This window comes from Falco peregrinus, chromosome 2 (assembly GCF_023634155.1).
Source record: "Falco peregrinus isolate bFalPer1 chromosome 2, bFalPer1.pri, whole genome shotgun sequence".
NCBI lineage: Eukaryota > Metazoa > Chordata > Aves > Falconiformes > Falconidae > Falco > Falco peregrinus.
Window position 1 is genome coordinate 28,115,886 of NC_073722.1, and position 13,505 is coordinate 28,129,390.

The 13,505-nt window shown below is 33.6% G+C and overlaps 1 protein-coding gene across 4 annotated transcripts in view; it reads left to right on the forward strand.

Moving 5' to 3' along the window:
- ARAP2 (ArfGAP with RhoGAP domain, ankyrin repeat and PH domain 2) overlaps positions 1 to 13,505 on the forward strand; it is a 130,034-nt gene that overhangs the window by 68,503 nt on the left and 48,026 nt on the right. For all 4 annotated transcript variants that reach the window (XR_008745820.1, XM_055796151.1, XM_055796150.1 and 1 more), the window contains exons 16-19: positions 950 to 1,094; positions 3,451 to 3,553; positions 4,192 to 4,390; positions 6,437 to 6,500. Coding sequence is in view for 3 of the 4 variants with exons in the window: in XM_055796151.1 (XP_055652126.1) it covers positions 950 to 1,094; positions 3,451 to 3,553; positions 4,192 to 4,390; positions 6,437 to 6,500 (511 nt within the window). In the remaining variant the exon portion in view is untranslated. The remainder of the gene's footprint in view (positions 1 to 949; positions 1,095 to 3,450; positions 3,554 to 4,191; positions 4,391 to 6,436; positions 6,501 to 13,505) is intronic.

Below are 13,505 nucleotides of genomic sequence, written 5' to 3' on the forward strand. Positions count from 1 at the left end.
GAAATGGTTATAGCTACATCCTGTCTACAAAGTGTCCATTTATGTTCCGCTGTATACAGGAATAAATCTGGTACAATTTCATTATTATCTGACACTTGGGCCAGCAGTAGGAAAGAATTGAGCTCAACCAGTAATATACCTGCGGAGGGTTGTTCTGTTAGTTTTTTGTTCTTCAGTTTGAAATCCTCTACTATTTTGGTAGTATATTTTAAAAAAATATAATAATAATGTTAAATAACACAACTTCTGGTAATATTTTTTTGTGTTTTCTAGTAGTCTGCAATGGATACAAGTTCTGGCATGTATGACATTGTTTTTTCTAGACTATTTGGAAGGCTTAAATTGTTTTTCTTGGTCTTGTGATGGTGGACACTCAAGCATTCCCAAACAATGCAAGACAGATTGACTTGGTTTTGGACACTAGTTCCAGTAACATGAAAGAAAGAGTAGCCCTTTCTTGTTACTGGATACTATGGTTCACTCACTCATTTTGCTAACAGCTCTTGTCAGAGTACATTGTTGTTGTAGCTTTCAGTGTTTCTAACTTTGTAGGATGTTTTCTTTTTGCTTACTTAACTCTTTCCTGCTAAACATGTAACATGGTGGTGTGTGCTAGCTCTTCCCCAATTGAGTTACACAGCAAGTGAAGTAAAAGCCTTATACAATGCTAAAGTTAACTTACGAAAAGATTTAATATAAAGTAAAAATAAATGTGTTAAATATGAAATACTATTTTCTTAAATTACCATGTGCTAGAGTTTTGGTAGGTTAAGTAGTATCAGCACAGACATTGAATTCCTGGCCCACTGAAGTCAGTGAGACTGTGATTTCATCATAAATGTATTATTGTTACAACCAAGCTATTATCATTTGAGGCAAACTCTATGGGAAGAGGTAATTTTTATTATTATTATGCCAACTGACTTTTCTATTATTTCATTAATTGCAGATTGCAACAGAAGATGGTGCACTTTGGAAAGTGGCTTTCTGAGCTACTATGAAAATGATAAAACTACCACACCTAGCGGTATGATTGACATCAATGAAGTTATCTGTCTTGTAGTGCACAAGTCAGACCTCTTTTCAAACAGAGGGTAGGTTTCCAAATGAATATTTCAATAAATAAACTTGGCTATTTCAAAGATTTTTATTCTGCGCTTTTAGAGCTGTGAATTTGTTCCTGAATTTTGAATATGCAATTTAGTGGAAAAGAGCTGAATTATTTTATGTTGACATCAAGAAATAAGTGCCAAGTGGTATTTGGGGATTCTTTGATATATTTTTTTAATTTGTTTATAGTGATATAATGAAAATGTTAGGATAATTTAAAAGGGCAGCATAACTTAGATACATCTGTTTCTTATTAAAACGGTAATGCGTATTCTCAGTGCTTAAAATGTTACATGATGATAAACTGAACAATTAATACTTACATTTCTTTCTGGGATTGACCTCTGCCTCAAGCCAAAACTTCCTTTGTTTGCTCCTGATAATAATGCAGCAGATTGGAGTTCTCCACAATGCTTTCAGTTTTGGTCACAGATCTGTTGGTCTTTGAAATCCATTCTTTGTTCTGCAGCTCAGAACGACAGTGTAAGGGTTGAACATTGTGTTAGTTTGAAGATAACAACTTTTTTATGGTCTTGTTTGTCTTTTTTAACTCTCTTGAATCTCATTTGTACTTTAAAAAAAACAAATAGAGATTCACCTAAATCTGACTTGTGTACCAGTGATACTTGATTTCTTTAGGGCAACATTTTTGTTTAGACCATACTTTGGATCTGTCTAACAAATTCCATAACAATTCCCTTTAAAATTTCTTCGTGTGGGTGTAGGTAAAATAACAAGATCTTTCTACAGTATAATACTGTAATGCTTGTAGTTACAAAGCAAAAGTGTCTGCAAAGAAAACAGTCTGTACAATAAGATTCTGGAAAAGATAATGGGAAGAAAGGACTTTACAGGGCATTGAGAGAGGAGAAATCCTGAAACATGATGATGTCTCAACATACTATAAAATACAGTGGAGATAGCCTTTGCTATTCTGCAGTAGCATAGCTTTGTGGTATCCAGAAAAAAAAAGAAAAATAGCACTTTCTTCTGTTATCGAATATAACCTATTGCTTTGCTACAGCTGCAAACAGTTCCACTTCAGGATAACACCAAAATTAAAAACATATTTGCTGAATAGTTCACTTTTAGGGATTGATTTATCTCCTGCTGTGCTTCACCTGCAATTGGGTGGTTTTATGAGAAACTTCCCTAAATCTGGTATTTCCTGTAGTGAAACAATCACTCCTTAAAATGTCTATTCCATTAGTCAGAATTAAGTATTTGCATATAATTTTCAAAATGGTTATTGAAAATGAGAGAACTGACTTATGTTCTGTTCTTCAGATTTAGACAAATCTCGGTCTCCAGCATTGAAAGTTAAAAGCATACTCCATCTATTTGGATTCTAGGGAGAGATTACAGATGAAATCACACTTTAAATTATCATTCACTAATTTAGAAGTTAAAGACTGATCCTAAGTCCAAGAAGGTACTGACTTTCCAAATTCCACACCACTTTCAACTGATTTACTTTTTCTTCTATTATTATCGTTATTTGTCCGTTAAAAGTAGAAAAGCAGGGTCCATCTCTTTAAATAATGATACACTTTTTTCAAAGGAAAAAAACCAAGACCCTCCTCTCAAACTTTTAAGAAGTTCTTGAGCTACAGCAACTTGAAAGGGTAGTCATAAACATGACAGAATCAAACTCTTCTTGATAGTGGCAGGTGATACGTAGAGTGGCAGTGACCACATATTTCACCCTAGGAGGTTCAGGCTGGATGATAGGAAAAGCCTCTTCATTAAAGGGTGGTGGAGAACAGGAACAAGCGGCTGAGAGAAATAGTAGTCTCCATCCTTGAAGGTTTTCTAGGCTTTTCATTGCTGTTCTGATCTATAGTTAGTGATACTCTCACTTAGAGCACGAGATTAAATCAAGTGACATCTAAAAGTCCCATTGAACCAACATTTCTATGATTTTGTGCTAACTTGTTTTCAACTTCCCATTCAATGAGTTGGTCTGCTTATATTAAAACTAAACTGAATGCTTTGTGTGAATCCAAAAAATATATTTGCTGAAATCACACGAACTTGAAAAAACCAAAAAAAATTTCCGTGATTTTTAATGAATATATGTAAACATTTTTTATTAATTTCAGAATTATTGAAAAAGCTATTATGCAGTAGCATCAAAACATGTATTACTGACCTGAAAAGTACTTTATGTTGTGTTATAAAATACTCTGTTATTAGTCGGGTTGTACTTGTAAGATTGGAGGAGAAATGCAGATGGATTCCATTCCATAGGTATGAAAAAATAAGAGAGGGAAATGGGACTCTTGTGCCTACTGTTATGAAGTCTAAATACAGCTGGCTTTTTCCTCATGCTTCCTTTAGGGACATCTTTACTTTTGAAATCTACTTAATGTCAGAACGTGTTTTTCTGTTTGGAGCTGAAACTGCATATTCACAAAGAAAATGGACTTGGGCAATAGCTAAGGTAATACTGATAATTATTTTTTCCAGTTAGGCCAGGAACCTTTGCACAAAGAATAAAGTGTCATTGTTAGCTTCAAATCCTCTGAGAAGCCATTCTTGATGAATACTGATCCATCCTGTTTGTAAAGGTTTCTTGTGCAGCAGGAAGAAATAACTTCTGTGATTTAATGTTTGAAACAAAATAATAAAATAAAATGGAAAGGAAATTGAAGCGACATTTTCATGCCAACTTTAAGAATATATTAAAGGTGCTCTAGTATAAAGACATACATGAATTTATTTCAGCTAAATTGTTTATGGTTGCAATTCTATTATTTTACTTGCTCAAACAGAATTTGCAAAACAGTACTGTAATTTATACGGTACCAATTGCTAGTAGTCACATTACTAATTAAATCAGTTGTATTTCAAAAAGCAAAAATGTGTGAATTGTAGAGTATGAATGGAAAAAATGTTATACTTTTTTGTATTTTAAATTTAGTTTATATGAGATCATGAATGATCAATCTGAAAGTCTTGTATTTTTTTTACTGTGGCTTTCATCCTTGAATCTTATAGATTTGCAATATCTTGATTTGTTTTTTTTTAGGGGAAGAGGGTTTTTTTTCTTCATCTGACTCACCCCATTTTCTTTGGTAGCATTTTGTTCCCCCTGTGGCTGAATGCTTATTAGAGAGAAACTGTGACCTGATAGGCCAGCTGTACTACAAAGATTGCCATAACCTGGATCAGTGGAGAAAAGGCTGGTTTGCTATAGAGAAGTCGAGCCTTTATTTTTGTCTTGAGATGGAGAATGCTGAAGAAGATTCCATATATTTAAGGAGGCTGCAAGAACTAAGTAAGAATTTTACTTAACATCTATCAGGAAATAACTCTACAGAATCAATTCACTTCTAAGGACATTTCTATTACATTTTACAGACATAAACATCAGGGAGCTCAGTAACTATTCTTTTGCATCAGCCAGATGCCTTCCTGACTCTCCTCTAAATATAGAGTTGGTAAAGTTCTGTATTGGATTGTTCTTTTCCTACTTATTGGCACACACTAGAAAGACACCACCCTTTCCAGCTTCATAATGAACGAAGACAATTTTTGTTCCAGTTGCAGCAGTATCTTTTTTTACAAGAGTACTGAATTGAATAATGATATATAACCTTTTGGGATTATTGTCTCATATTTTTGACAGGGCAGAAATACTCACTGCAAAGTGTGTTCTTGAGATGATTGACAAGGCCTAGTTTTAAAATACTCAAAAATGGAAAAATTATAATTCTCTTGGAAAACTATTTCACAGACTAATAGACTTTTCTTTTTCTCTGGTACTAAAAATATTCTTTGCTTAATAGTATGATGTGGAAATATAAGAATATTATACAAATGGCCTATGACCAATTTTATATCATTGTTTGTAGTTATGCTCTGAATCCTCTTTAAGCATTTCTGCTCTACTTTTTTTATATATTGAACAAACCACTATCTTATGTAGGAAAGTAATAAAAAATCTCAAATTATTTTTAAAGTAACACAGAGAAGCTAATTTAGCTGTTTATTGATGATCCTCTTTCTAAATGCTGTCAGGTTGTGGACTGTTTTACAGGAAATTGCCTAAATGCCATTGGGCTTTCTACTATTTGTTTACTTCAACCTTACATTTGCTGTAAATAACTCTGTAAAGGTTATTTAATCAGCAATATTTTTATGCATCTAGCTATCATTTAACTTATGAATACTTTTTGATCTTGATTCAGCATTAGAAGGTTAGGGAGTAGGAGAACTGTTTCTATAATTGCTCTTACCATAATCATGTAAGCATTCAAAATTTGTGTGTATCTCAACTATAGAAATGAAACATACATCTAGCTTTTGGTTGCAAATTGGTTTTGCTTGGGTTTTGATTCTTAAATTTGATTATTTGTAAAATGAAGTTGTATTTCTTGAAAATATTATATAGCCATACTCTGATATCTTTTCTTTGATTTCTGGTTTCCCCAAAATAGATCTGATCCACTACTAAGCCTGAATCATATAACTGAAAGTTGCCGAATCTGAAAATGCCAAAAGATGGAAGTATAGTGACTTACCTGATATTTGACTCAGTAAATGTAAATGAGGCCAGGAGTATGTGTGATACAAAAACATTATACAACATGCATCAAAATGTGCCTATTAAGCTTCATTAATATTCAGGACTTTACTGTCTCTCGGAATTAATTGAGATAAGATGTGGATTATATGAGACCTAAGCTTTGAAAAAATAAGCTTTTCAGAATTTTGATTTAGTAAACAGGTCACATTATATTTACTGTTTTTAATATCGTGCACAGTATAGTCTTACAAGCGCTATTACTGAAAACTATCCAGATGTATTTTCTGTATTATGTATAATGTAGGTGTTTTGCAGAGTGCTTTTTTAGCAGGAATAGCGTAAGGCAACATCAAGAAGGGTGGCAATGAAATCTGCAGTGTAACATATAACTTTTGTTACATTATTGTAACTATCTGTAGCCATTAGGGTGCAAGTAAATTAATGGATTAAAAACCCCCGCTTACTTCTGAATCATTATGTCATTTAAAACTTCTAAATACAAGTTTAATTTTAGTATAATAAAATGCTGTAGCATTTTTTCACATTCAAAAGTACCTGTTTAACTTTTCTTTATATCATTCTGTATTCTTTTTTCTTGTCAATGTTGAGTGTATTTTGTGGAATTTTGTTTCTTATTGTCAAGAGCATTCTTTATTTGAAATGTTTAAGAATTCCATGTTCCTTTTGCCACTGAAGATCATTTTGAAAAAAACATATCTGTATGTGCATACATGTATGTTTGTCTATATTACGTGTGTCTGTGTAGATCACAATGTGTGTATGTTTTGTTTTCAGCAATCAGTAGTGTGATGCAAAATGGAGAGAAAATAGACGTCTTGCTGCTCGTTGAAAAAGGAAGGTAAGGTTCCCATCTGAATAAAGCTTTGATCTGCTTTTACATTGATGTCTTAGAATTCTTGCTGATCAGTCATGGAGCTTTTTCACTTGCGCTTGCTATAGAGAGAGTAAATTTGGAGACTTTTTAAAGGAGGGAAAGTCTTTATGTATTAATTACATTTTATGTCTGCGTCAGGAAATGCTAACAAGTACTGCTTAATTAAAAGCAGTTTTCCCACTGAGAAAGTTATTCCCAGTCAGATTAGCCTGCCAATAATGCTTTCTTCAAAAGGACCTAACTTTTTTTTATCCTGTAAAGAAAGAGTACCTCTTTGGAACATTTACCACTTGCTTCTCAATTTTTTTTTATCACTCTTATGTCCAAGAATTCTGTCTCTCAGTCTGCATAGGTCAGGACTGAAACGATATGTATGAGTACTCTGGGTAGTTTTATTGTACTGTCTGATCTCGGTTAACAACATACCAGCTAGAATAAAAGCATATTTGTGAATCATATTTCAGACGTGACCCATATTTGCTTCCAGCTAAATAATGTTCTGCTGACATGATTGCCAAATATAGTGATATGGAAGGTTGAAACCTGAAGTGAGGTAGGGTATTTCTGCTTCATATATGGGCACAAATTTAAAAATGAAGGTTAAATTATTGAAAATAATTCTTACTTTGTAATAGGTTGTTGGTTAGTTTGTGGTTTTTTTAATTCAGTGTTAGATTATTAGATAAATGTCTGTGTAAGAAGTGGTGCAGTGTTTACACAATCTTCTAAACAGCCAATAATAGGTTAATAAAGGAATATTGGTTTTCTTTTTGTTGGGGAAACAAAAAAAACACCACACAGGTACCTTTGACATCTATTCAGAGTTGGAGAAATTCATTGTAGCTTGTGTGTTCTGAATTTTAACTCCCCCTAAGATACTGTTTAATTTCCAGGCTTCAATAAGATGATGCAGATTAGAAACAAACATTTTTCCTGTTGCGGTGGGGTTTTTTTGGGTTGTTTTTTTTTTTTTTTCCTGAAGCAGCATACTGAAAGATTCAGCATTAAGTAAGCTGCTTATACCAACCAGGGAACCAGAGGTACCCTATTCAAGGTGCAGTCCAATAGATGGATAGAAACTTTGCATCTAATTTCATAGGTAGCAGTGCTGAGCAACACTTCTAGTTCCAAGTCAGCTTTTATTATTTCTTTCATTATAATATTTCTTTCAAGTGAGGGTAAGTTTTCCCTGAATTGCTTTAATAGTTTAATGGAATTTCTGAACTATTTGAGAATAATTTCAACAAGGGCACTGAGTGAATTATGGTGGCCATGAATATGTTTTAGTTTTTCTTCACTGAAGTCTGCCATAAAGAATTTAAATGCATAGTGTTTACATTATCTTTACCATTAAAAGCCATATGGGTACCTAAACTTTGGCATAGTGACTCTTTGCTAAGGATGTTACCTCACAAATATCCAGGTGTTCAGCACAGTTGCATGATATTGCATCTTGCAGTGCTAAGAAATTTAATGTGTGTCTGTGGAAAATGGTTAAGTATAAAATCACATTTATCTTTAGATTAAATGATCGTAAATGGAAACAAAACTAGAAATCCTCCTTTTGCTCCTCCAGACCTGAGATAAATGAATTTGATGTCATCAGCATCAACAAAATTATATATGATAGGTTCTATATTTTCCCATTTTGTCTGTTATTTTATAGCAGTGCGTGTCTAATGACAACATTGGCATAGATTAATCACTTGGAAGAGACCCTATATATACTGACCTATTGAAAACTTCACGTTAATTTGTTAGTCACTTAAAAGCTGAATAAACATTAAAATCCAGAAAAACAGTATTGTAAGAATGAAACAAAACAAGTAAGACTTTTCCAGAATTATGAAAAGATTTTTTTGGGGGGGGAGAAACCCCAAAGCAAAACAAAAACCCAAACCAAACATTCCTCTTTACATAAAGAAGTAAATGTGGCCAGTGTCATATAACAGCTTGCTAAATTTTGTTAGAAGAAACTATGAAAATACCTTGAGTATTTTCCTAATGAATCTCATACTGTTCTGTTGGTTTTGTTACTGACTTCAGACTAACTTCCTGTTACTTATAAATACTTAAGCCTTTTTTCCAAGTCTCGGTCATTGAGTTGTTTAATTAGGGAAAATCATACATTACATGTATCATATACCTTTCTCTTTGACACTTTTTCTGTTGACTGCTGTAAGCAGATGTTACAAACAGACAAAAACTTCAAGTCTTACTGCTCAAATAATTATAATGTTACAAATCTGTGAATTCTGGACTTCTAAAAAGTGCTTATTCAATGTATATGTATGTTAAATTCATGGGGTACATAAATATAACATTCATCTGATCCATAAGTACTCAGAGGAAGAGTTTACAATTGATTTTGGGCTGGAAGATGCAGATTCTTTCCAGCTTGTATAAAATACAAGAATTCAGACAGAATACTGCCAAAAGGCATGTGAGATTTGTCTGAAGCGTCTTAGATGTGAACACAATCCACTCCCACGCACCCCCTTCTTTTTTTCCCACCTCTTCCTCTACCCAGTTTTCTACTTGGCACCTTGCTATTAATTTATGCTCTATCTGACAAAGAAGGCTAACCGCTCTGAAATAAGTGGTAATCATACTATACATTGCAAAGTAATAGCACATCATGAGAGGTTGAACCAGGCTAAAACATTTTCAAAGCAACAAAACTGTTTCTCTTTTGAAGATTGTTGTTCTTGAAGCTCGCTCTACTTGCTACATTTTCACAATAATCCTAGCCTTTTTCTAGTCTAGATTATTATTTTTTTTTCAGGTCTCAAAGATATTTCATGTTTGTCTTTGGGTACCTTTGCTAAAGTAAATTAGAGAGGAACACACTCCCTTTTTTAGCACCTACTGAAGTTTTATTGCACTCTGATCTCTTTTGGAATGTATGTCCAACATGTTAGAACTATCTGCAACCCATCTGGAAATCCTGACTTCTTACAACACTGTTTTCTTACGCCATAATCAGATGGTCATTTGCTTCCTTGTATGTTCCACTTCTGTAGTTAAAATGCTTCTTGCCTTCTTGCTAGAAGCCGTCTAGATTTCTATGTCTGACGCTTCCCTCTGTCACATAGATGTCCTCTTGTTTGTTCTGTATTAAGTTTGGGTTTTTTTCTCTCATTGATCTCTCCTATATATTTGTAAAATTCTTGAAATGACTGGTGATACTCTTGTTGCCATCCAAACAGAAATTACATAGCAGATAGGTGAAGGAGGTACTCCTGTGTAGTTCAACAGAGGGATCTGTACACTGAAGAGAGGAAAGGTGACTGAAAACAACTTTATACAGTAATTTTAAAATATATCTTCTATATATAAAATTTAACACAAAATTTCTAATGCCATGCTTTAAGGAAGAACATTTGTGCAGACCATTCATTATAAAATATTTCTTCTTTTCTGTAATCATTTAAGCTCCCTCTTAAGTGTCTGTGAATATTTTTGACCATAATGTAATCCAGATGGTGTTTTTTTCCCCTGTTACACTTCTCTTGTAGTTAGCTCTTTCTTATTATAGTTAATAAACCTTCCCTACATAGTTGCACAATTTCTTTGTGCTGGTGATTCATTAATTACAATACTTCCTTCTTAACCCTTTGATAACAGCAGTAAGATTTCTTGTAAAATGCAGTTATGAGCACAAAATTCAGAATCCAGAAATAATCTAAATGCAAGACTCATATGAGGGGAAGGACTTGTGCTTCCAATATTATGTGCTGGATATGAGACCCTGAATATACTTTGAAAAAATATTGCTAACCTTTGTTATATATCTGTAATTATTAGTGGAATTTCCATGCTTTAGTTGCAGTTTGATTATTCATATATGATTTCATAGCAATGCATACCTTTTTAGTACCTCTGTTTTCAGACATGTAGATTATCAGAATCACTTGAAAATTGCTGGAGGGCACTGTGTTGTGCTAATGTCTGTTTCTCACCATTCCTCCCCCCAACCCTTACCACAGAATCACTTAGTATTGCTGCTTTCCCAGTGCAGTGTTGTGCAACAAAGCATACAGATGTGGTTAAGCTGGTAGGTTTTGCAAGATGGGCTAAAGATAAGCCTTTGCACTGTTGTGGATGAAGTGTGCTCACATAAGTTTGTCTGACTGCTGGTGCAGAAGGATGTGATGGTATTCCACAATAAAGCTGAAAAGTTAATAGTAGCTTCCTTGATGTTGAGACTAGGTGTTCTTGGACTGCTGCAGTCATTCATGCTAATTCAATTGCATCAATTCACTAAGGCAGAAATCTACATTGGCAGGCCTTCTTGTTTGAGTACTTAAATTATTAATTTCTTGCGTGTGACTCTATGTCATTTTAACAGAGCAAAACCTCACCATTATTCACCACATAGTCACTATTGCTAATTATTTGTTGTGAAGTGTGTGTTCTTTTATCGGTTTTTTGAACTGGAAGGTACAGAATTGATATTGTAGGAATGCATTTTGGTTCAGTCTGTGCAAAGTAGTTGTTAGTAGGCATGATAGGTAAATCTACTTTGTAAACATTGCAGTAAAAATTGTTTCAAGCATGTAACTTCTATAAGCTGAGAAGTATTCTTGACATTCAGTTGCTCAGTTTTATGGTGCATGGGATATCAGTACACTTCAGCCTGTGTTTATATGCTTAGTCTTAAATCCTTGCATTTATTATAAGTTCATATTTTGATAATAGCAAGTAGTTCAATGAGAAATACGTATATTTGTTATTGCTACTGTCTCTGAAAACTGTGTGGAAGAGATGATAACATTGATGTGAAAAGGAGAAGCTAGATCTGCAAAACTGTCTCTATTATTTGATGAAGTTATGTTGAAGATTTCTGCTGTGCTTTGAGGAAAGTTCTGCTTATCTGCTGGTAACTATTTCCCCTTTCCTTTTGATACAACCTTCCAGGTTCACAGAGATCAACAGTTTCCAAGTAGCAAAAAAATGTTCTTAAGTTTGGCTGAAAGTGTTAAAATTAGAAGGAATGCTTACACTTCTTATTCATACATTGTTGTATGTTTTTGTGATTTAAATGTATCCTAAGTGTGCGCTCTCTCTTTGACAAAAATACTGTGGTTTGAGATAAGCTTTCTAAGGCACTTCCACAGCAAACTGGCTGAATTTTGAACTGTGTCTGGTACTGCTTTCATTTCCTTTTCTTCCTTCTTTTATTCTATGATATTGTAGTAAATGCTGAAAGTGCTTCTTTGACTTATCTTTTTTTTTAGATGACTGCTCTAGAGACTTGACTGGGCAAAGTTAATAATTTTTTGGAGAACAATTAGTCGTCTTCCCTGAACAATCCAAATTCTGCAATTGCAGCAAGATTTTTCACATTTGAATTTTTTACCAGCAACTTCTCTTTCATCACTGTGTTGGTGCTATAGGACTGCTGCCTAAACAGATACCCCATTTTCTTTGTTAATTACTAAGTACCCTCTTCCTCTGAATTTAACTCAACAGCTTTTCAAATCTTAGAAAATAATGAGAACATCATCTCTTGGTAGTTCTGATACGTTTTTTTTTTCTATTGTGATACATTGAGGAGAAGATGGGAAGATCCATAGAATACAAAATGGTCTTTTTCACAGTTTACTTAATTCATATGTCACGTCAGGTGATTGACAGGCACATGATTTAGACTTTCATATCTCTGTGAAAAAATACAGATAAGTTTAAATTAACTTTGAAGTTCAATTCACTACTATATATCCTCTATTCTCCTCTGGTACTGATTCACTGATATACAGCAGAGTTGCCCTTTCCTTGTTTAGAAGTAATAATATTTCCACTTTACAGTATGTTGCTTCCTGTTCATATCATAATTCTTTAGATAACAAAAAATAATGTGTTGAGGTTTCTATTTATCCTTTTGCATAATACCATAATGTGAATCTTGCTGTTCTGCAAGGAAAATGAAAACACAATAATATGCATATACGGGTGCATGTCTTGTGTTGGGAAGCAACATAAATCTTTTATAAATCATAGTCCTAAACTCTGCTGGTCTGTGAATAATAGTACTAACGGAACAGTGTTAACATGTGCTGTCAGACTCTTTTCAACTAATTTCAAACTGTTTCATTTCCTGTCATATATAGCTACAGTGATACCAGAGGATTTCAGGGTGATGTGCTGTTTGGGAGTCATTGGTTGAGAACCACCCATGCAGGATATCTGTTCTGACAAGTCTTCAGAAAATATTTGAATGCATTGAATTAGGCACACTCATTTTGCTGTAAAAACTTGAGACCTTCACGCAAATTATTGGTGGCTCTTAATGAAAGAGAGAGGCTGACTGTTTCTATTAGCCAGGCTTGTGTGGTAGTTAATATGACTTTCAAAGTCATGAAGTAGAGGCTTTTTAAAAAGGGTCTTCGGAAAGATGACATATTTTAGTGTTTCCTATTCTGTTGCTGAATGGCTAAGTCTGTATGGTGGATCCTGAGAATACTTCAGATCCTGGGTCTGTGTGCATACATTGACTGCATACTCAATTTCTGTTGAGATATGAATGCTACAACAGAGATGTTTATAAAAGCAAAATTTAAAAATGCTAACAAAAAATACTGAAATTAAATATTCCATCATGATATAAAATGCTTTGGGTTTTTTCCTAAACAAAATAATCAAAGTTAATGTTTGCTTTTAAATTGATGAAAGTCTTTTCATAGAAGTCCAGTAGAACATTTTGACTTTTCCTACTAAGCAAATAAACTGTCATTAAAGAAAACGTATCCCTCATGTTTCTTTAGTGGAAGACAAAGAGTATATGTAGAAAAGTTTGCTTGCTATTTTAACACTTGAAACATTTGTTTATGACATATATGCATGTGGGTGGACATAAACCATTAAACCTTTCAATTTTGGAATTTTCTCTTAGAAGCTAACCTATTGGGGTTAAACAGGGGATTATTGTAACATATTTAAATAATAAAATCAGAACAGCACCATGCT